This window comes from Halichoerus grypus, chromosome 2 (assembly GCF_964656455.1).
Source record: "Halichoerus grypus chromosome 2, mHalGry1.hap1.1, whole genome shotgun sequence".
In the NCBI taxonomy this organism is placed as follows: Eukaryota; Metazoa; Chordata; class Mammalia; order Carnivora; family Phocidae; genus Halichoerus; species Halichoerus grypus.
Window position 1 is genome coordinate 151,812,374 of NC_135713.1, and position 21,844 is coordinate 151,834,217.

Here is a 21,844-nt window from a genome sequence, read left to right on the forward strand (position 1 = left end):
AGAACATCAGCACAGCCTCAAACCATCTGCTCCTACGCAGAACCAAGCTAAAAGAAGGATTATTTGAGAAACGTCCTTGGAAGCAGTGCTTCTGCACCCAGCAAAACATCAGAGTCACCTGGGAGGTTTCCTGAAACGCAGACCCCCAGGGGCCTACCCCCAGGATTCAGTGGGCTGGGTTGTTTAGAGCCCTGCACATTAGTTCATGTGGGGCGATCCACGGACAGGACCACTGGTTTAAGTGACACCCCGCTAGAGATCTCTAGCACGCTCCTTGGATCAGCTTAGGCCCTGGGGTGGATCTTTTTCGTCCAACTCTTAACTTCTGCACTGTTCCGGGCTTAACCATCTCAACTCTTAGCACCCTCCACCTTAGCCTCCCCCCTTGGGGCCCCTGAATCAGAGGGAGCCAGCAATGGTTCATGGATGCTGCAGCTGAGGTCTTCCCCGCAGGGGCCTATCAAGCATATGAACAGCGGCAGAAGAAAAGCCAAGAACCGATACCCTACACAGGAGCATCTGAGAAGCTTCAGCGAGGCTTAGGGTCAGGAAAATCTGACTCCCTAAAAGAACCAGAGCTTTTTTGCTCCTTTATAAGAAAGAACTAGGTAATGGACCGTTTCCTTTTTTGCCCTGTCTACCAGGAAGCTCAGAGAGCATATTTCCCCTCATAGCTACTGCATCTGTTTTGTTTTGTTTTTTTTTTTTTAATCTTTGGTATTGAGGTTCCATTCTCCTACCCTGATTATTGGCAAAGCTGCTTCGAATCTTTCTATAGAGATGAGACATAAAGAAATCTAATAACGGCATTTCTTATCAACCAAATCTCTGTAAACCTCACTGCCAGAGCCCAGCTCTGTCCACAACTCTATGAACCTGAACCAAGAAAGTTTCTTCTATATTTTCCTTTCGAGAGCGTCATGCTGCCCCAGACGGCCCAGAGAAGTGATCAGGGCTGGGCCAAGTTTGCAGGGACCCTACACCGGTCTGGCCTCTTTCTGGGTCAGTGACTTTGGACAGTGCTTCCAGCCCTTCCCAGGCCCATGCTTCACTACTGACTCAGGGTCCCTGGTTTCAGGTTCCCTCCGAGACCCCTTTCAGGGCACTCTCCCCTCTCTGGGCTGGCGTGAAGAAGGATCTGACTACCAGGCCCATCCCTACGCTCCCACCCTGACTCCCTCCTCACCCACGTCCCAAATAACCAGGCCACACACCAGGTTTCAAGTATCTGTCTCTTCCTTTCACTCTCTCAAAAGAAAAAAATAAATAAATTGCAGAAGGCGGCAGCATTTCCAGTCTTCCCCTGGCTCCCAGATGCCCGACCCCCAACCCCTGCCCCCCACCCTCCCTCCCACGCTCCCACTCCCTAGACCCATCCCTCCCCTTTCCCAAAATAAAATAAAATAAAATAAAATAAAAAATAAATCCCAGGAAAAAAAAAAAAAAGCCACAGTTAGACCTTCCACTCATGCAAACCAGCAAAGAAAAAAGGTGGGGGGCATGTGGAAGGCAGGGGGCCCACAGCAGGGTCCCCCCACTTATCCCCCCAAAAAAACCACCTTTGAGAAGAAAAAAAAAATGGGAAAAAATAAATGCTAAACCAAGGGACCTGGGGAGTTCTGACGGGGGCAGGGGGGCCCCAGGCCTTGCCTCAGGAGAGAGAGGAGGCCTGTGGCCCTGCGTCCCTGCATTGGGGTGCTCCTTGAGGGGGCCCTGACTTCTGGAATGTGTGTGGGAGAAGGTAGGGGAGGGCAGGCGGCCCCCGCTGGGCTTGTGTGTGCGTTGGGGGTGGGCAGGGGCTCAGGTCCTCAGGAGCACGGGCTCGGGACCAGGAGCCCGGCTCCCCACCCCAGACCCCAGGTTCCTGGGGTTCCGGAGCCCAGTTCTGGGGTGCAGGGATACATGCAGGGCAGTGTCCCCCCTCCAGGGCTGGATCCAGTTAGAAAGGAAATAAATAAGAAGGGACGGGAGGGAGGCTAGGGGGCGCGAAGGGCTTGGGCAATTCAGTCCAGACCAAGGGGCCCGCATGAGGGAGGCGGGGCGAGTCCAGGCCACGCCAGGGCGGGAGTCAGAGTCTCTCTCGGGCCGGGACCCAGATGTAGGGGCCTGAGAGGTCCTCGATGACACGCTTCACCTTGTGGTAGATCTCCTCAAAGCTGTCGCCCTCCACGATGGCTGGGGTCGGGGGGAGCAGGCAGTGAGGTTGGATGCCCTCCGAAGAGAGCGGCGCGGGCCCAGAGCATGGGGTACCTTTGCCTCAGACTCCAGGCCATGAGCTGCGGGGCCGCACCCACCCAACGAGGGCCTCTTTCCAATCCATCCACCCGGCGCAGCCCCTCGGCAGAACCTGAGCGGGCGGGCGGGGGGCGGGGGGGCACGGCGGTCTCACCTGAGAAGCACTCTGTGAATTCCTGCTCCAGCTTGGTGGCTCTGTCGAAGGCTTTGCGGGCTTGCTCCTCTGTGATCCGCTTATTGATCTCTCTGTGGACAGCGAGAGAGATGCGCACCTGAGTGTGGGTCCCGCCCCACCTTTTACCTCCTCCGTCCAGGGACCCGACGTGGTCACCACTATTTTCTCATTTGGAGCACGTAGCAGAAAACACAATTCCCGATATCCTCCGGGGTCGCGATGACCACCCCCTACCCCATGACCCACCCCAGCCGGGTGTGGCCACTCCGGGGACCTCTCCAGGGCCTCATCCTTCCAGCCTTCAGCCCCCGTGAAGGCACCAGACTCTAACTCCCAACAGCCCGAAGGCCCTGGCTCGTCCCCGCAGGTTTACGCCCCAGGGGCTGCTGGGAGTTGTAGTCCTGCTCAGCCGAAGGCTGGAGAGGAAGGGAAAGGCCTGGGATTCCCTGCATCCTCTGGGCTCCAGCTCCGGGGCAGACCCCCCTCGAGGGCTGCTGGAGCTGCTGTCCCAGGTTCTGAGGGGAGAGTTCAGCAGAGGCCTTCTGAGGCCCCGGGCCACGGGTGTGGGGGGCTGAGGGGAGGCCCCCTGGGACCATACTCACAGCACATTCTCCAGGGAGCGGGGGCGGATGAAGATGGCGATGGGGTGCAGGTGGGCCGCCTGCAGCCGCCGCACGGCATTGGCCGAGACATCGAGGATGCAGTGCTTCCCCTGGGGCAGGCAGGGTGGGCGGAGGGGACCGGCAGGTGGCGGGCACGGACAGACAAGAGGCACCGGGACAGGACACAGGACGTGGAAAAGTGGGGGATGGGAGGTTGGCCAAAGGGGCAGCGACGTGGATGTGAAAAGACAGGTGAGCAGGGAGTGAAGGTGGGAAGGGAGTACAGACAGAGTGAAAGACAGAGAGAAGAAGGAAGGGGCAGACGGAGAGCAAGGGGAGAAGCCAGCACAGGAGGAGGGGGTCGGAGGGAACGAGGGAGGGGTGAGGGACAGGCAGGATGGGGGCCCAGAAGATGGGACAGAGCAAGGCCAGAGGCGCAGCAGTGAGCAGAGAGGGAGTGTGGAGGGCAGGAGCAGGAGAAAGGAAGGGGAATGGAGAGAGGAAGTAGGATGGGGGGGCAGACAGAGGACAGACAGATGGAAGAAACAAGGAGAGACAGGTGGGAGAGAGGAGAGGCAGATGGAGAAAGGAGCCATGGAGGGAGAGAGGGCAGGGTGGGGAGGCGGGGAAAGGAGGAGGCCGAGGAGCAGGAGAGGGGGGTGTAGACCCCCGGGAACAGGCCAAGGCAAAGGGCCACAGGGGGGCGGGACAGAGGGAGGGACCAAGTTGGGGAGGCCAAGCCACCAAGGGCAAGGCCAGGGGAAGAGAGGAGAAACGGGGCAAGGAGGAGGGAAGGGGAGAGGAGGGGACAGATGGCGGCGAGGAGTTTGGGGTCAGGCAGCAAGCGAGGGAGGGCGGCAGGGGGAGCAGGCGGTCAGACAGAGTTGCCCAAGAGGAGAAGGAGGCCGAGGAGGGAGTGGAGACCCAGCAGGGAAAGAGACAGAGAGAGAGAGAGTTAGAGAGAGCTGGGGAAGGCCATGGGGTGGGGAGAGGGGAGGAGGAAGAGGCCGGGCGCCCGCAGGTCCTACCTGCTCGGCCACCTCCCGCACGGACTGGACGCTGGTCCCGTACAGGTGGCTGTTGTACTGGCCGGCCTCGATGAACTTGTGCGCCTGGATGTCCTTCTCCATTTTCTCCCGGGAGGACACGAAGTGGTAGTCCCGGCCATCTATCTCGTACTCCCGCTTGGGCCGCGTCGTATCTGCCAGGAAGTCACCCCACCCCCCGAAGATCTAACCACCATCCCTCCAGCGTAAAGCCTGTCCTTCGTGGAAGGCGGCTGCTGGGGAGACCAGGACTGCGAGGGGAGGGCAGCACTGCCGCCCCCAGACCCCCTCCTCGGGGCCCCCCTCCCCCGGTCCCCGACCTGGGAGCATGAGGGCAGCTGAGAAGCACCCCTTCCTTCTCTGAGAACCCCGGTGTCCTCCTGCACCCCAGCCCCTGCCGGCCGCTCTGCCTGAGGTCCGGCTGGGCCCCGCCCCCGCCGCCCCTGGGCCCCGCCCCCACCGCCCCGGGGCCCCGCCCCCACCGCCCCGCGGCCCCCGGCACTCACGGGGAACACAGGATCCAAACTTGTCGGGGAACTCGGAGAGCAGGTCATCATTGGCTCGGTCCTTAGTGGGCCCAAGGATGATGATGGGGCGAGCGTAGTGCACTGCAGACAGAGAGCCAGCTCAGGCGGACCGCGGGGCGGGAGCGGCCAGGGCGGGGGGGGGGGGGGGGGGGTGCCGGCCCCCTCCCCCCAACCCGAACAGCAGGGCTGGGACTTACCTTCCATCTGCGTCACGGTCTCGTAGCTCAGAACGGAGTCTTCTCGACCTAGTGGGAGGCAGGGCATCTGCGAGGGGCTCTGAGACAGGGGACTTGGGGCCCCGTGTCGCCTTCCTGAGGCTATCAAGAGAAGCTCAGGGCCCCCTCACCCCGGGCTGCCAAACTGACCCTACCTACCCTGTGATCCAGAGCTGGAGCCCCAATCCTGCGAAGAGAGAGCAGGCCACGTGGTTGGCAGAGTGCCACCCCGTGAGCCCCCGCCCCTCCCCCCAGCTCACTCCCCCCCACCTACCTTGGCCTTTAACCTCGACCACTCGCGTCGTTCAACCCTGTGGTGGACATGGAGGGATGGGAGGGTAGGGAGATGGCCGGCGAGAGGCCCTGCTCCAAAGGCTCAAGGGAGGGACAGTGCGCGGCGGACAGAGGCCCGCGCCCTCGAGGCTGCCCCCCCCCCACCTCTGGGACCTGAGCGCCTGCGGCAGGAGGGCTACAGGCCCCGGGAGCCTCACCGCCGTTTGCTGGGGATGAAGCCGATGTCATCGGTCTCGCTGTCGGAGTGGACCCGCCGCGCCTGCCACCACTCCTCATCGCTGGCGTCGATCACATGCAGCACGTCCCCGAAGCGGAAGCTCAGGGCCTGGCTCAGGAAGCCGCAGTCCTTGGTCTTGTCATAGTCAAACAGGGCCCTGGAGGGCGGGCGGGTGGCCAGTGGTCAGAGAGCCCGCCCAGGCCCCCAGACCAGGGGTGTGCAGCGGAGCGCGGGGGCTGACGGCCCTCCGACGGGGGGCGGGGGCGGACTGCGAGGACCCCACAAACTGCGTGGGGACGGCGGTCCGCAGCTCGCATGCGCGGGACAGCCACAGGGGTGAGGGAGAAAAAGACCAAATTCCTGTCCGGCCGAGGGAAGGAGGACCACTGAGGCAGCCACGGGACTAAAGGGGAGACAGTCTGGGACCCGCCTGGGGGTGCCGGGGAGCCCACTGGCGGCCAGCGGGGAGGGGACGGCCGAGCCAGACCGGCCTGGAGGCAGGAGTCCGAGCGGACCGGGCGCCAGGTGGCGAGCGAGGAGCACCGGTTCAGCTAGCCCGGGGGCATGGGGACAGCGGGGACAGCGGGGACAGCGGGGAGCCCAGTTCGGGCGTGCGGAGTGTGAGATGCCCGTGGGACATCCCAGGGGGCAGGTCCTGAAAGCAGATGGCCAGAAATGCAGGTCCGGACCTGCGGGAAGAGGTCAGGCCAGGGCGGACAGCGCTGAGCACGGCAGTAGAGCTGCGGCAGGGGAGGGGGGTGGAGGGCTGGGGAGCCAGGAGCCACGGCGCCCACGAGGCCCCTGCGCGGCCAGCCAATGACCTCCGCGTCCCCGAGCTGTGGAGGTCCCGGGGTGACCAGGGGCCCGAAGGCAGCAGGGTACTTGGCTCCGAGGCTATGTTCCAGCTGCTACGGGGTCATCTCAAACCGTAACGTATGCAGGGCAGTGGCAGGCCTGGGTGGGGAGCGGGAGGCAGGCAGGGGAGGGGGGAAGAGCTGAGAAGCAGAAGGAGCCCGGCCGGGGAAGCATCGGACCTGATGTAGAAACCCCGTTTGGGGTTGCTCCGCAAGGAGGCAGTCCCTGAGCCCAGGCTGCTGTTCATGAGCTGTTCCCGAAGGTCGTGGATCTTGGCCTCGAATCGGCTGTACTCTGGGAGAGGACAAGAAGGTTCCCGCGCGCCGGCCTGGCCCACCGCCGCCCCCTCGCCGCCCCGCCCCGCGCCCCGCGGAAGCCACCAGATCCGAGGACCATCCTCGGCCCGCACGGTGGGGAGCCTGCGGCCTGGTACCTTCTGGTTTATACTGAGCGATGATGGTGACCGTCTGCCCCGCGTTCTTCAAAGCAATGGCAGCCTGCTCGTGGCTGGCGCTGCGGAGGTCGACACCGTTCACCTGGAGAGAGGGCAGAGGCTGAGTGGCCGTGGATGGGGACCAGGCTCTGCCCTGAGGGGAGGGAGGGCGTGGGCAGAGGCTGGCCTTCCCTCACCGAGAGGATCTGGTCCCCCTTCCGCAGCTCCCCGCTGAGGTCTGCCGGGCCGCCGGCCAGGATAAAGGAGATGAAGATGCCCTCACCATCCTCGCCACCCACAATGTTGAAGCCCAGGCCCGTGGAGCCCCGGTGGATCACGATCCGCCGCGGTTCCCGGGGCACATCTTCCTCCCCCAGCAGGTCCTTGGCCACCGGGGAGTAGCGCCGAGGGGAAGTCGGGGTCATGGCTGTGGGGTAGTCGGTCCCCAGGTAACTGCTGTGACTAATCTCATTGTCCAGGTGCTGGGAATAAGCTGGAAGAAGATGTGGGAGGAGGGATGAGACCGAGCGTCGTGAAGGGCAACGCCCAGCACCCCACCTTCTCCCTAGGCAACCAGGAGAGCAGGCTCAGGGCAAGGAGACATGATTTTGCCTGATGGTAGGGAGGGGTGAAGGGGGGGCGCCCCATCCCCGCAACATTGGGCGGGCAGGAATTCATGTCCTGGGTGTGCCTGGGGTGGTCGAGGGGAATATGAATACCAGGCTTTGGGGGTTTTCTTTGCGGTTCTGTTTCTCAAATCTCTTAATCTATAAAATTCCTCTCTCTCTTTCTCTCGCTCCCTTTTTTTCCTCCTCTTGGCCATCCAGCGGTTGGGAAAACTAGGTCATTTGTCTAATAGACTTTCCCACTTTCTATTAGGCAGATTCTAATGGGGAAACCACTGCTAGCATCTTTAGTGGTGTTAACATATTCCTCTGTTTCTCCTGTAAACTGGTAACTGGTTCTAGAGACCTCGTCAGACTCAAGTTCAATTCTTTTTTTGGCACAAATACTTCGTAGGCCATGTGGTAGAAATACACAACTATGCAACGGGAAGCAAGACTATCTGGTCGTCTTAGGTGAGACCAACTGACAGGTTCAGGTGTGGTCAGCTGACCCCCCATTATTATGCTCCCCACCAGCCTTTCACCCAAGAGCTTTAGAGGCCACTGAGGACCATTGCCTGGTTCTGATATTTCACTGGGGACTGCAAAATAGGATATTCTATATATATATTTTTTTTGGGGGGGGGGAGGAAGGGGCACTTATCAATAGGAATTATCCTACAAAGAACCTTTCCTTGGGGTGCCTGGCTGGCTCAGTCGGTAGACCGTGGGACTCTTGATCTAGGGGTTGTGAGTTCGAGCCCCACATTGCATGTAGAGCCTACTAAAAAATAAATAAAAATTAAAAAATGGGTGCTTGGGTGGCTCAGTTGGTTAAGCATCTGCCTTTGGCTCAGGTCATGATCTCCAGGGTCCTGGGATGGAGCCCCACATTGGGGTCCCTGCTTGGCTTCTCTCTCTCTCTCTCAAATAAATAAATAAAGATGTAAAAAATATATATAATAAAAAAATAAAAATAAAAAGAACTTTGCCATAGCAACCATTTGGTAATTCTGAGGTGTGGTTTGTACAGGAAAGCGAGCATAAAAACCTCACTCTTTCCCTGCATTTGCCAGGTGTCCTAATGAATGGGTCCAAGGATGCCCAATTATTCTTAAGCATCATTATGATCTCATAGACTTTCACATAGTTAATGAGTTTTGACTGATTATCCAGTAGGAGCCCCTCCTGGGTCGTTAACACCACCTGGCAATCTTGGGTCTCCTCATCACTTTCTGGGCCAAGATTTAGAATTGGCCCCTTCTCCAAGGAGCCTCGATCCACTTGGTACAATAACTACCTTTTATCACGTGAAGGAAAACTTCTGTGTTCCTGGTTTACTACGTTTTCACGTGAAAACAGAAGTTGAATTTCCTCAATGTCTTTCCCCAACATCTAGTTAAAACGAGCTTACGATTTTAGTCCCTCAATTGTTTAATACAACAAATCATATTAAAAAGTTTCCCAATACAAAACCACCTTCAGTTTTTCTGAAACAAACCCTACTCTGGATCAATATTACTCCCCCCCAACCTGCCGCTGTGTTTGGTCTACGACTGCATCACTATAAACTTCCACGTCTCTACTCAGAAGCAAAATGGGGCCTATGCTTTGCTTTTCTTATGTTACCTTCGTGACCATTTGAAATGCCCTCATACGACGAAACATGAACTTTTTTTATCCTTTCTCTTGCTCAGAAGGAGCGTAGGAATTATCTATTCCTTGAAGATTTGAAAAAAATGAGCCACAAAACCATCTGGGCCTTGGGCCTTCTGGGGAAGAGACTACTGACAATCTTTTCTAGGTCTTCCGCGGCGACTGATTTTCCATCTATTCTCCAACCACAGAACAGGAGAGATGGTTCCTATTTGGTGGCAAGTATTGGAAGAAGAGCAGTCACCAGGGTGGCCCGGGGGTCACTGGGATGGGTCACGGGGAGCTTTGAGGGTTGGAGGGCGCTCACAGGTCGTGATGTCTGGGGGAGCGTAGCTGTCACTCAGGTAGGCATTGCTGGGCTTGGCCACCTTCAGGTAGACCACGTCATACGTGTTCTTCAGGGCTGCCACGGCGTCCTCATGCATGACGTCCTCCAGCCCCACGCTGTTGACCTGGGGCCAAGGAAGGAGAGAGCTCAGACGGAGCCAGAAACAGCACCAAGACAGACGCACCGTGGGAACGGTGATGCAGAAGGCGGGGCCTGCCCAGGGCCAGGAGGCGAGCCCCAGGTGCGGGCTGGAAGAGGGATGGGGGTCCTCACCGCTAGAATCTTGTCCCCGATCTGCAGCCTCCCGTCCTTGTGGGCGGCACCCCCTTCGATGATCTTCGTCACGTAGATGCTGTTATCTCCAGGGATGTGCTGGTTCCCTACACCCCCTGCGATGCTGAAGCCAAGACCTGGATGGAGGGCAGGGCAGAGGTGGGCGCCCCAGTGCCCGGTGGCTGGGGAGCAGGCCTCGGCGCGGGGGCCAGTTGGGGTGGGCGGGGCGGGGAGGGGAGAGACAAGACTAGCTTACTACCTTTAGGGCCCTTGATGAGCTTGATCTCCATGAGTTTCTCAGCTGGGGGCTTCCGGCGCATGACGTAGAGGCGGACAATGGAGCCCGCCTCCTTGAGGGCCTCTACTGCAGCCGAGTGGGTCACCTCCCGCACGTCCACTTCATTTACAAACAAGATGCTATCGTTGACCCTGGGGGCAGCAAGGTGGGCCTGAGCCAGGGGCTTTGTGCTGCCCTGGCCCTCCCTTTCCAGGGAACCGGCACCCTAACCCCTATCTCCTCTCCCCACCTGAGGCGGCCATCCTGGGCTGCAGCCCCACCAGGAATGATCTTGGTGATGAAGATGGATGGGTCATCTCCAATGTGTGGGTTGTCGGTACCACCCGCGATGCTGAAGCCCAGACCTGAGTTGCCCTGGGCAGGAGGAGGGAAGGAGTGTCAGCCCTCCTCACTGCCCGCTCCGGGCAAGGTGACTGTGGAGGGGGCTGGGGTTGGGGAGCCGTGACCAGAGCAGGAAGGGGCAAGGCTAAGAGACGGGCCACAGGCACAGAGAGGAGCACTGACAGGGAGGCGTGGGGGCGACCTCAGAGTGGGGAGCCTGCTCACCCTTTCCAATGTGATCTCCTCGTATTCCATCTCCCCCTCCGTCCCGTTCACCTGCAACTCCAGCACGGACCAGAAACACAAAAACAGTGAGACAGACATCCCGACCTGAGACCCGGCCCCCACCCTGTGCTGGGGCCCAGGCCCTCCCTCTCTCCCTCCTTCCTTCGGCAACGGCCCCAAAATCTAAACAACTCACATATCCTGGGGCTTCTAGGGTGTCTGTGTTGACAATCACAGGAGGAGAGTTGGCCTGTGAAGGGGAAAGGAGATGAAGAGCTGCCTGAGCCTAGGCTCAAGAGGAAGCCCGTCGTCCTCAGGGCGTCCCACCAGCCTGGTCACCCTTTCAGCCTCCTAACCAAGCCCGCTCTTGAAGCCTCCAAGGACCCAGCTCAACCTCCATCACAAACATGCACGCACCTGTGCCAGGCCCTACCTCTGCCCGGCCCAGGCCCCCTGCACGTGGAAGGAGGTGTCTGAGAAAGCGGGGAGGGAGGGAGAGACGGCCAGATGGGGGAGCAGCAGATGGTAAAGGGGGGGCCGGCGAAGGGGGGAGCTTCTCACGGGATGTAACACCTCAGGGTGCGAGTGCCTTACGTACTACGCACATACACCCCAGTGCTTCCGTGTCCACCAGGTCCTGCCCCCCACCCCGGGCCCCCCACCCCTGTCCCCGTCGGCTTGTCTACACCCAGAAACCTTGACAACCCTCCCTCAGATCTGCCCCTCACCTTCACACACATTTGTCCTAAACCCTGGGTCCCCGGAATCCGGGGTTCCCCCAGCGGCAGGCCCCTCCCTCCCTCTCCCCCACCCGCCGGCCAATCCGCCCCTTCCTCTGAGGACTGTTGCCTAGCAACGGTATCTAAGCCCAGCCAAGGCCTGGGGAGACCCACCTCCAGAAGGCCCTGTCGCCAGGACAACGGGAGGGGGGAGAGGGGCGTGGCCTAGGGGCGACCAGACTCCCGAAGGCAGAAGAGATCCGCTAGCCCCGCCTCTCCTGCCCTGGGCCCCGCCCCCCGATGGCCCTGCGAGAGCGGTCCAGGCTGAAGAGGTTGGCGGGCGCAGCGCATCCTGGATAGCCCCTTTGGCCCTCCCCTACGCCCCTCACCCTACGCAGGGCACAGGACGTCAGGAAGGGGGAGTGGTAAAAGACATCCGGGTCCTATCTTCTCATCTACTCCCCCCACCCCACTTCATTCAGTAAAGGGTTAAAGTGGGGCGTGCCCAGGTCCTGACGTCAGTCGCCTCGACGCAGCAGGGTCTCTAGACTCTGGGGCGGGGCCAGGTTTCGGCCGGTCCTAGGGGCTTCCCCAGTTGCCAGGGCAACCGAAGCCCCGTCTCCATGGCAATGGGGTAGGCGGCCAAGAGCTTCCTTCCGGGGTCCCCCACCTATCTCCTCCTTAAACAAATATTTATTTGGAGCCTACCAAGCGCAAGGCACTCATCCCGGATTCCCCAGACTCTTTGCTTTCCCCCTCCGAAAGGGCCCCTCCTCCCTCCTACTGCTGTTTCTCAACACTACACATTACTTCTCAACTCTGTCACAGATTTCATTTCATACCCATAAATCTATTAACACCACCAACCTCCGACCCTTCAAATCTCAGCAAACGCTGTTATTCAACCAATGGCCACTGACTGCCCAAATCTCATCCACGTGGCCGTTCTCCATCCCACAGCCCATCCTCAATCCCCACCCCACCCTTAGCCTAGAGCCTCCTTCCCTGGGAGCCTCCTCCTCAACTACCTTCATATGCTTCCCATCCCTCTCTCTACAGCATCCCACACCCTCCACCCGTATCCCTGTCCCACCCTACAGTTTCCACCTTTTAACCCAGCCTTGGTCCTCATCCTCAGCCCCCGTCCAGTCCGTATCCCCCACTCCAGCCCCGTCCCCCCTCAGCGTCCATCCTAAGTTCTGACTTCCTAGAGATCAGCACCACTCTCCCTTATCCCAGCTTCAAACCCCCCAGATTCTGTCCCCAAATCACAGTCGTTCGTTCTCAATTCCACCCCCCCATCTCCTCTGGTGATAGAGGCTTCTCTTGTCCCCCAGCTCAGGCCTGGTCCCCAGACGTTGCCTGGCTGGCTCAGGGCCTCCAGCACTCTCCCCTCCGCTTCCCTTGTTTCCAGAGCCCCGATCCCAACACTCACTAGCCTGAGCCCACTACCACCTCACACACCTCCCTCTCTCATGTCCCCTCCCCAGGGACTTCATGGCCCCATCCCGCCAAGAGCATGTCCAGTCAGCCTTCCTCCTCTCCCTGGTCCACAGGACACTCCGTGCTGTCTCCTCTCCTCCAGGGCCTTACTTCTGTTCCCCTCCATCAGCTCTTCCTGGGTCCTGACTTCACAGCTTTGCCCGGTCCATCCCTGGCCCTGGGGCCTCTGACCCTTTCGTGGTCCTCCATTTTGCTCCAGCCCAGAGAATGGTCTTCCCTTCCCTCGGAACCGCTCTTCCTCACCCCAGAACGTACCGCTGCCCCCTCCCTGCCTCCTCATCCCCAGGCTCAGAAGCCTCCTCCAGGTCTCCTCTGGTGAAATGTCAGCAGCCTCCCCCCTTCCCAGGGCATCCCTCAGGATTCTGGAATCCCACCCCTGCCTGTCACAGCCTGCCTGGGGTCTCCTTTCCTCCCCATCGTGTGCCCCCCAGGAAAGGAGACTGAAGGGGAGCACAGTGGGCCGGAGAAGGGGAGGTCTCAGAAACAGGTCTCCCCGGGATGGGAGATGGAAAACACAGTGCGAGCACAGAGGAGGAGGGGAAGGAAACAGGCAGTGGCAATAATGGGGGGACAGGAGGGACCCGAAGAAGAAAAGCTCGGTGGGGGGAGGACGAGAGAGAGGTGTGGCTGGAAAGCAGAGAAGGGAGGAGGAGGGAAGGGTAGCTTCGAGAGGGAGAGCCGGCGGCCCGACCAGGAGGGCTGAGCAGCGCGGAGGGCCTGAGCTGGGGCTCGGGGAGGGAGCAGGAGAGAGCGTGGGAGGAAGAGAGAGACAGCATCCAGAATCAGCAGCCAGCCAGCGGGAGGGAAAGGCGGGGAGGAGGGGAGCAGAGGCTGGGGCCGGGGACCGAGACAGAAAGGCCCCACGACTGGGAGTCTCTGACCAGACAGATGGAAAGGGCTGGAGACGTGGGGACACGGAGAGCCAGGCCCAGAGGTCGGACGTGGAGGGAGGAGGGGGACAAGGGACTAGAGCAAATGAGGGCAGCAGGAGCTGGGAACAGAGCTCAGGACACAGAAAACGGAAACGGAGGTGGGGGTGTGAAGGAATGAAGACGGCCTGGCGTGGGGAGCATCCTGGGGGTGCACCCATCTCAGCACACGTGCGTGCAGGCACGCGCGCGCGCACACGCACGCACACACACCCAGGCTTTAAGCTCCACACCCACTGCCACTTGTCTGGCCTCTGTGTCTCCTCGGTGGGAACGAGGTGTCTCCGCCCCCCCCCGCCCGAGCACCCCCTCTCCAGGCCCCAGGAGCCCAAGGCCCAGGCGCCCCGTCCCAGCCTCCTCCCACTATGGCTCTCGCCCTACCGGCCCGTGGGGGTGGTTGCCGCTCCGAGGCTCCGCGGGCCGCACTGGGGAGGGGGCCGCCTGAGTCTCCTACCTTGAGGGGGGAGAGGTGGGCGTGGCCCACGACCCCGTGGACGGCCTCGAGGTGGGACAAGTTCCTCTCCGCCACGTGCACCAGCTCGGGGGCGTTTACCTGGTTGGGGAGGTGGGCCGGGCTGTGCTCCAGAGGGGGCGTGTCTTCATCTTGGTAGCGGTATTTCTGGGGATGGGGACGGAGGCGTCACTGGGGCCGGCCCAGGGCCTCGAGCTCCAGGCTGTCCGCCCGGCCGCCTCCTCTCCCCCCCCTCCCCCGCCTCCAGTGCAGTGCGGAAGGCCCCGGGGCCAGACCAGTTCCTCCCCTCCCTCTCCCCCAGCCCCTCTCCCGCCTAGGCCGCCACCTCCCGGCTCGTCCTAAATCATCCCAGCCCCTCCCCCAACGCCCCACGTCCCAGGCCCCGGCCTTCCGCCCGGCACACCCCCTCCTCCGGCCTCCGTTTCTCCCGCCCCGCCCAGGCCTTCAGCTTCAAGCCCCTGTCACATCATCGCCGGCCCTCTGACACTCCGTACCCCCCATTCTCGATGCCCATCCCCAACTTCTCTGCTTCCCTCGTCATCTTCACCCCACTCCCCATGTTTGCAAGCTCCCTCCTCCATGCTCCAACCGCAGCACTCCCCCCATCCTATCTCACTCGCACCCGCCCTCCCGGCCTCAGTCTCCCCACTGCAGCCTCTACCCCGAGAGCGCCCGGCTCTCCAGCGCCAGCATGCCAGAGGCAGGGACTGCAGTCAGGCCCTTCGACTGGCAGGTACTTGGCATCAGCCCCCCAGGCAGGACGAAGCTGAACTCGTCCAGCTCTTCTTCCACTGGCCCCGCTGGTTCCCAAGTGGTCCGCAAAGGGGCCCCCAGGCGTCTGGCTCCTTTCCTACAAATGCCCACAGCCCAGCCAGCTAATCGGATACACTAGAAGGGGACGGAGAAGGAAGGGGGAGGAAGGGAGGCAGCAGGGCTCAGGAGGGGGGCAGGGATGGGGGTCGGTTCCAGGTTGGCTGACTGGGGAAGGGGGTAGAGCGCAGAGTCTCAGAGTCCGTTCCCAGTCTCCCTCTGGCTTTTAGGGGTGCGAAACCCAACATGACCCCTGACTCCCTTCCCAACTGACCACCAGCCATCTCACGGGGCCTCCCATGCTAGCCTGACAAGGACACCAGTAAATGAGATTAACTAGGGCCAGAGAGAGAGGAAAAGGGCAGCTGGAGACGGCAGTGAAGGGCCTCCCACACCGGCCTCTGCCCTCACACTACTCCCCTCCTCAGGAGCCAGCCCCCACAGAAGCAGACCCTCCCAAACTGCAAGTTCAGGGAAGGAGGAGGAGGGTACCAAAGGCAGGGCTCCCTCAGAGACTAGAGAAGACAGAAGACACCCCCACACACACACACACCACCGGACACATAGGTAAAGAGAGAAGGCAGAAATCCCCTCTCAAAAAAGCATCCGAGAAGCTGAGTCCCCCAACACTGGGAGGGCAACAGTTGCAAGATCCAACTGGAGAAAGCTTATCAAGGTCAATGCCCGATGCCAGAGTAGGATTCTGAAAATTCGGAGGATGTAACCCAAGTTTGGCTGTAGCTCAGGGGGCAGCAAGAGACCGGGTGGGAAATGGGGCTGGTGACACGAAGCCTCTCCCGCCCAGGACAGAGGGATGAGGGGCAAGAAGGGCCTCTAAGAAGGAAAATAGGGGCTCATCAAGATACACTCAGTTTCAAGACCATGGGCACAAAAAGTAGAGAAGAAGGAAAAGTGGGGGGAGGCAGAATAAGCTAAATAGTCCCCCCCCCAAAAGGCTGGGCCATCTTGGATAACAGAATCCCATGACCTGAAAGAGGTTGTTCACTCCACACCCTGAAACGGTGGTCTGCAGCCTGGACAGCGCCCCAGAACTGGGGGTCCGGGGGGAGGGAAGGAAGCAGCTCCCCTCTCTACTTCCCAAGAGTCCCATACCCTGCGTGGTCATGAGGCAGGGCCCAGGGTGGCAGCTTCTAGTTTCTCCCAGTCTGGGGGAGGGTTCAAACCCACTGCCCCTCCATCTTCAGCCCACCTCACAGAGAAAAATCCCTGAATCTGATGAAGCAATGTCAGGGTGCAAAGAAAGAAAATGGAATCGCAGACATTCATCGTTTATTCTAGAGAGGAAATGAAGGTAAATTTTTATCACAGTAAGACTGCAGACACCTCTCCCTGCCCCACCCCCATGGGGGGGCTGTCTAGTTCTAAGGAAAAGACTCCCCCGCATTAGAAGACAACGTGAGGGAAATGGGGCACAAGGGAAGGGTACCAAAGTTCCCAGAATGTGGTTGAAGGAGGTTAGGGCCTATGTTCAGTCCTGGGAAATTTTCAGAGAACTGTACGTGTAGTAAGGGGAGGTGGGGTAAGAACCGTCTGGAGGAGTGGGGGTGGGGGAGAGTAATTCCCAAACTGCGAACTGGGAGGTGGGGGTCCGGGTCAGCACCTCTCGGTCCCAGATTACAGGACCACTAAAGCACGACAGGCAGGAAAGGAGGATGCCCTCTTTTACCCTAGTGGGGCTCTGGGCCCGAACGGCGACAGCTCAGATGGCACTGGGACCAAGTCTGAACCCCCAATACATAAGGCATAGGCAAGTAAAAGGCCTGGGGATCGCTGTTGTTCCTTCCCCCTTGGCCCTCTCATCACTGAGCCCCAGCTGCACAGAACGACCTGGAACGAGGCTTGCACCCCCAAAAGAGGGGTGTGAGTGAAAGTGGGGATGTTGATAAGAGGGGCGACCCCCTGCGCCTGTCCGCGAGACACTGCAACCCAGAGACCCCGCGCCAAGCAGAAGGAAGAGCGACAGCACTTGAAGCTTGCACCCTGAGATTTGGGGGGTCCGGGAAGAGGGGAGCGGGGCCGGAGCCCGTACCGCGGCACGTACCACGCAGAGACACATGGAGGCGAATCTGTTCCGAGCCGACATGGAGAAGGGGAGGAGGACTGAGGGGAGGGGGCGGGTGGGAGAGCAAGGGTCCCAGGGTTGGGGAGGGGGAGGGGCAGAGGGGCGGGGGCTGCGGCGGACGCGGCGACTGGAGGCTGCGGCCGGAGGGGGGGGGGGACGGCGCCTGCGCAGTGCGGGAGAGCGTCACGATGGGAGCGAGGGGGTGAGGGGAGACCCTCTTAGCCATCAACTTCCCAGGTTCCAGCTGTTTCTTTGTGGACTTCACCTTCCACCGCATACTCCTATTCCGACCCCTCTACAGATTTACCGATTTACAGCTGTAGTTCTCACCTAATCTCCTGCCCCTAAAATCACCAGGCCCCTAACTACTCCCAAACCTCACTGGACCACTCATCTCCACCGGACTCCCAAGGTGCGGGAAGGAAGAAGCACTTCTCTCTCACTGCAGAGGGACCCCCCACACACACACACAAAGGATCTAAAATGCCTCCCACAAGCCCCTCCCCAAAGATCGTTAATGCAGACAGCATCCCCTCAGATGCCAAGACATCTCCTATTCTAATAAGCAGTCCGGCCCCACCTGATAGCCAGGCAATGCTTTTCAAGCGTCCCCTCAAATTAAACTGCCCTTTAAGTCATCCCTTTTAAAATCATATCCCCTAATCCGCCCACAGAGACCTTGAAATTAGTGCAAATATTACCCTTGCTCTAATGTAAACATCCAAATAAGCAGTCTTCAAATTCGTTTGGGGTCCCCTGTCCAAATCCCTGCATCTAATGAGATACTCCTGATTTTCCGGTAGGCCCGCCGCGGGTACCACCAGCTGGCTGGCTCAGTGGAAAGAGCATGCAACTCTTGATCGTGGAGTCGTGAGTTCGAGCCCCAGATTGGGAGTAAAGATTACATAAATAAATAAATAAACTTAAAAAAAGAAAAACTTAAAAAATATATATATATATATCACCAGACCCCAATTTCTGGAGTACTTAATGTATCTTAAAGCTGACCGTCCAAATTCAATTGCAGTCTCTTCAATCTATTCCCAAACCTTTAAAATAAGAAATACTTTCCTATCCCTTTTCTTCACTCCTCATGTTCATACATGACTCCTTTTTCTGGCTGCCCTTCCTACATCTCACCATCACCTTCATGAATCTGAATTCCAACTTTGTTAGAAGAGTGCTCCCAAATATAACCATCTCCCCCACATCCAAGCCTCAAAAAATATTCACCTAAAGTAAGATCTGGCCTGCAACTGGCAGTGACCCACAAATCTTCCAGAACACCTCAAAACGACTGCCTCTGAGGTTTGCATTTTCCCCAAACAACTGACCCTGAAAGCATCTCTCCCAAATGTTCTCCCATTAAACGCCCACCTTCCCAGCTCTTAGAGCCCAGTGAGCAGCCTCCTCAAATTTGCCTCTCGGACATCTCTATAATGCCCACACAGGGCAGAGAGAACGGACTGCCCTAGAACCTCGCCTATGTCCCTCCGTTCCCTTCCCGTTGATCGGAATCTGATGGGTGCGCCCCCAAGATGACCCCTAATGCCCTAGTTTCATATCTGGATGGAATGCTCGGATCCTCAGAGGGAGCCCAAGCGGAAAGGAGCTGAACTCGAAATTCCTTCTAGAATAGAAAATGCACAGGCCCTAGTTTTCCACCAGTGGGCGCTGTGGCCCCTTAAGACCCTCCCCCATCCCCCATTTCCTTTTTCCCTCCATTTTCCGTTTCCCTGTTGCCTGGCAACGCAGCAATCAAGGACTTTGCTGTCGCCTAGCAACCGTCTCCCTGGAACATAGAGCTGAGGTAGGAGGTTGTGGTCTGATGAAATGTGAACAGGCCTCCATCTTAGGAAAACTGAGACGTCAGATCGCCCAACCCTCGGATTCTCCTTCCCAAAGACCCCCCCCGCACCCCGCAGTTCCTTAGACAACAGGCCCCCCAAACCCCGTCTCCTCTGGGCACATGGGACCACGCCACGCCCCTGCCGGGTCAGCCCCGCCCCCACTTCGGGCAGGTCACCCGGCCCTCAGGCCCCGCCCCTTCCCGAGGGTTGCTGCCCGTCTCCCTCGATAGAGTAAGCCAGACCCCACCCACCTGCCTCCAGGAGACCACGCCCCCGTCCACTTCCCGCCCATTCGCTCCCCCGGCCTCGCCCACACGGTCCCTCCGCCACGCCCCTGTCCGCCAATGAACGAGGCCGCTGGACACCCTGCCCCGCCCCCGGCATCTCGGCTGGGCCCAATAAGGACCACCCGGAGGGTTTAACCGCTTCGCCTCCGGGGCTCCAGCCCAATACCCCCGGTCTTTCCCCGCTCTCCCCCCTCCCCCACCTGTTCTGCTCCGCCCTCCGACACCCGCGCCCGGCCCTCAAGTCCGCCACGCAACTTCAGTCGTCGCCGGTTGCCATGGCAACGACGGCAGCAGCGCGGGGAGAAGGGGGAGGGCCGGGGGCGGAGTGGGAGAAAGAGATTCTCAGAGACAGACACGGGCAGAGACCCCGGCGCGGAGTAAGCCTAAGTGATCGCTCGGAAGGCAAGAGTTAGCGCAAAGCACAGGGCCTGGCGCAGGGCAGGCCTTCCACAAGTGTTCCCCAAATTACTGCGGCACGAATCTAAATATAGGCAATGAAAGATGGAGGACACCCAAACGGGGCTGGGAAGCTCAACGACCGCAAAGCCTGAGCACCCCCTACCCCACCCAGCATGTTGGGGGCGGGGGGCACTGCGGGGGTAGAGGGGGAGGGGGAAACAAGTGCCTCGTGCCCCCTGCTGGCTCCTCCTGGGCTACCCTCCGCTGCCCTGGATAGACAGGAACCACAACTCCCAACAGCCCCACGGACAGCAACCCTCTTACACCGAGGGCTCTTGTGCCTCAAGGCCTTATGGGAGTTGGAGTCCTCGTCCTCCCGAGACTGACAAGTTTTCCGGCCAAGGAATGTGGCAAGCCTGGGTCTCCTCCACGCCTCTGTAAAACCCCAAATGCATGACTGATCCTCTCTGCGCAAGGCTCCTTCCCTCGGGGATGCTCACCCTGGGCTCCATCGAAGAAGTAGGAGTCTGGATGGGAGACGAAGAAGCTCCCCCTCCCAGAATAGCTTGCCAGGCAAGCCCCTCACCCTCGCTGGCACATGTGTGTTCACATGCTGGAAGCAGAGCCCACACATTCCAACTGGCTTTCTGGGTACACCTGAACACAAGAGACCACAGCCAGGGAACCTAAGGCTGAGGGGCGGGCTAAGGGCAGGAGACAGGGGAAGCAAAGGATCAGAAAGACATTAAGGACACCAGGCCAGAGTAAGTGAGGCGCAAAAATCTCCTGAAACTCCAGGGAATGGGGAAAGCAGCAGCATGGGAGAAAGCCTGGAGCCCACAGAACTTCGGGGGGGGGGGGACAAGCAAGTAGCTCTGGAGAGGGCGTGGGGACTCAGGACCTGAAGGTCCTCGGGCTCCAGTCTCTTGCATCCATTGCTCACACGTGCACGATGCATGTGTACACACATGTGTGAGTTTGTGGCAGGGAACATGTGTGTCCTCAGCTCCCTCCCCTGAGAAGCTGCAGTTCCCACTAAATATAACCCCCTCCCCAGCCTGTGACTCACCCGGACCCCGCCTCCCCGGCCCCCACTTCCTGTCCCACCCCCCAACCCCCAGCTGCCTGCCACCCGCCCAAGCCTCCCTCCACACACCAGGCATCCAGCTTGCCAGTCCCAGAGTCTCACAGCCAAGACCTAGGTATTCTGCATCCCACCAGGAGCTTGCCTGTGCTCCCCATCCAAGATCTGCCCTTTCCAAGGCTCCAACCACAGGGACACCCTCGTCCAGTCCTCGACCGCTGCCAGCCCTGCCCTCCTCCAACTCCTTTCCACCCCGGTAACCTGAAATCCAGGTGTCCTCCCCCACCTTGATCCCAAGAGTCAGGGGTAAGAGGAACATTCTCCTCCATCTGCTCTTCTCCCTCTTCCTCAACAAGGGGTGGATACAGTGTGGGAGGAGACAGGGATATTGAGCACCTGCCTGGGCCACCCCCAAATTCTGCACCACCCACCTGGTCCCCCTCCTCAAATCCCCCGTCTCCCGAAAGCGCTCATCCTCCTCCTCCTCAGGGTCTGGCAACCTCCGCTGCTGCAAGCTTCTCCCTCCCATGGGAGTACCCCAAATCCTCACCTCACCTGGTCCATTCCCTCAGGTGATCCTATGTCAGGCCCTAGCCCTCTGACAACTCCCAACAGTCCCCATTCTATAAGATTGAACCCTAAATGACCAGCTCCCTGTAATTGAGCATACCCCCAAATGTCTCTACCACAAGATGCTTGTTCTATAGGTTGAAGGCCCACCCCTTCTCTGCCCGCTGACACCCCCAGACCAGTCAGGCACTCACAACCAATAACCGTCTACCCCGATGCCAAGAGCCCCCTGAAATTGGACAAGACACCTAGAAGCCAGTTTGTCCCCCAGGAGGGTAGAGAACCCCCCTCACACAGTCCACCTTCTAATGTACAAGAGCAAGACTCCCCTGTCAGCCAGGCTTCCTCTTAAATAAGTCTCCCTCAAACATCGTTGGTGAACCCCAAAACCCATTAGCCCCCCCAAACCACAAAACAGCCCAAATTTTCCATTTCTCTACAGGTACAAAGGGCTCACTCCAGGGGGCACCTGTGGCCAAACCCAGCATTATCTCAGATGTGAACCCCAAAACTAAATCATGACCCCCAAATACATCTTCTGATGCTGTCACTCCAGGGCCCCCAGCCCGAGATGAGGCCTGCCTAACCCCTCCCCACAAACTCATGCCCTCCTCCCAGTGTTTAGCCCCCCCATCATGCTTACCTTGGTTGTCACTATACAGAGACAGTCCATGTTGGGGGGGCTGGCCGCGGCGGCGGGTAAGGGGCTCTGACTTCATCGGAGTTTCGTTCCTCCCCTCCGTGGGTTCTCACCCCTCCCCCCTCCGCACCCCACTTTTGCAGGGGGGGCCAGGATGGGGGGAGGGGTGAGAGGGGAAAGAGGGGGTTGGAGA

At 59.5% G+C, this 21,844-nt stretch overlaps 1 protein-coding gene across 6 annotated transcripts; it reads right to left on the reverse strand.

Annotated features, from left to right (window-relative positions):
• Positions 1-1,569: 1,569 nt before the first annotated feature.
• DLG4 (discs large MAGUK scaffold protein 4) lies at positions 1,570-21,844 on the reverse strand. 6 transcript variants are annotated; one of them, XM_078067833.1, is made up of 20 exons: positions 21,655-21,844; positions 13,911-14,075; positions 10,501-10,555; positions 10,306-10,364; positions 9,989-10,113; positions 9,721-9,890; positions 9,462-9,598; positions 9,168-9,312; positions 6,797-7,092; positions 6,600-6,702; positions 6,346-6,460; positions 5,292-5,468; positions 5,075-5,111; positions 4,960-4,987; positions 4,783-4,830; positions 4,565-4,666; positions 4,041-4,213; positions 3,013-3,122; positions 2,390-2,481; positions 1,570-2,175 (listed from the first exon to the last, which is right to left on the reverse strand). In XM_078067833.1, exons 1-20 carry the CDS (start codon positions 21,682-21,684, stop codon positions 2,069-2,071), a joined length of 2,274 nt encoding a protein of 757 aa, XP_077923959.1. In that variant the 5' UTR covers positions 21,685-21,844; the 3' UTR covers positions 1,570-2,068. The 6 variants fall into 6 exon arrangements, with proteins under 6 accessions (XP_077923959.1, XP_035922157.1, XP_077923960.1 ...); XM_036066264.2 differs by having other exon boundaries at positions 10,306-10,356; positions 10,502-10,555; positions 14,010-14,075; positions 21,655-21,842; XM_078067834.1 differs by having other exon boundaries at positions 14,010-14,075; positions 21,655-21,842.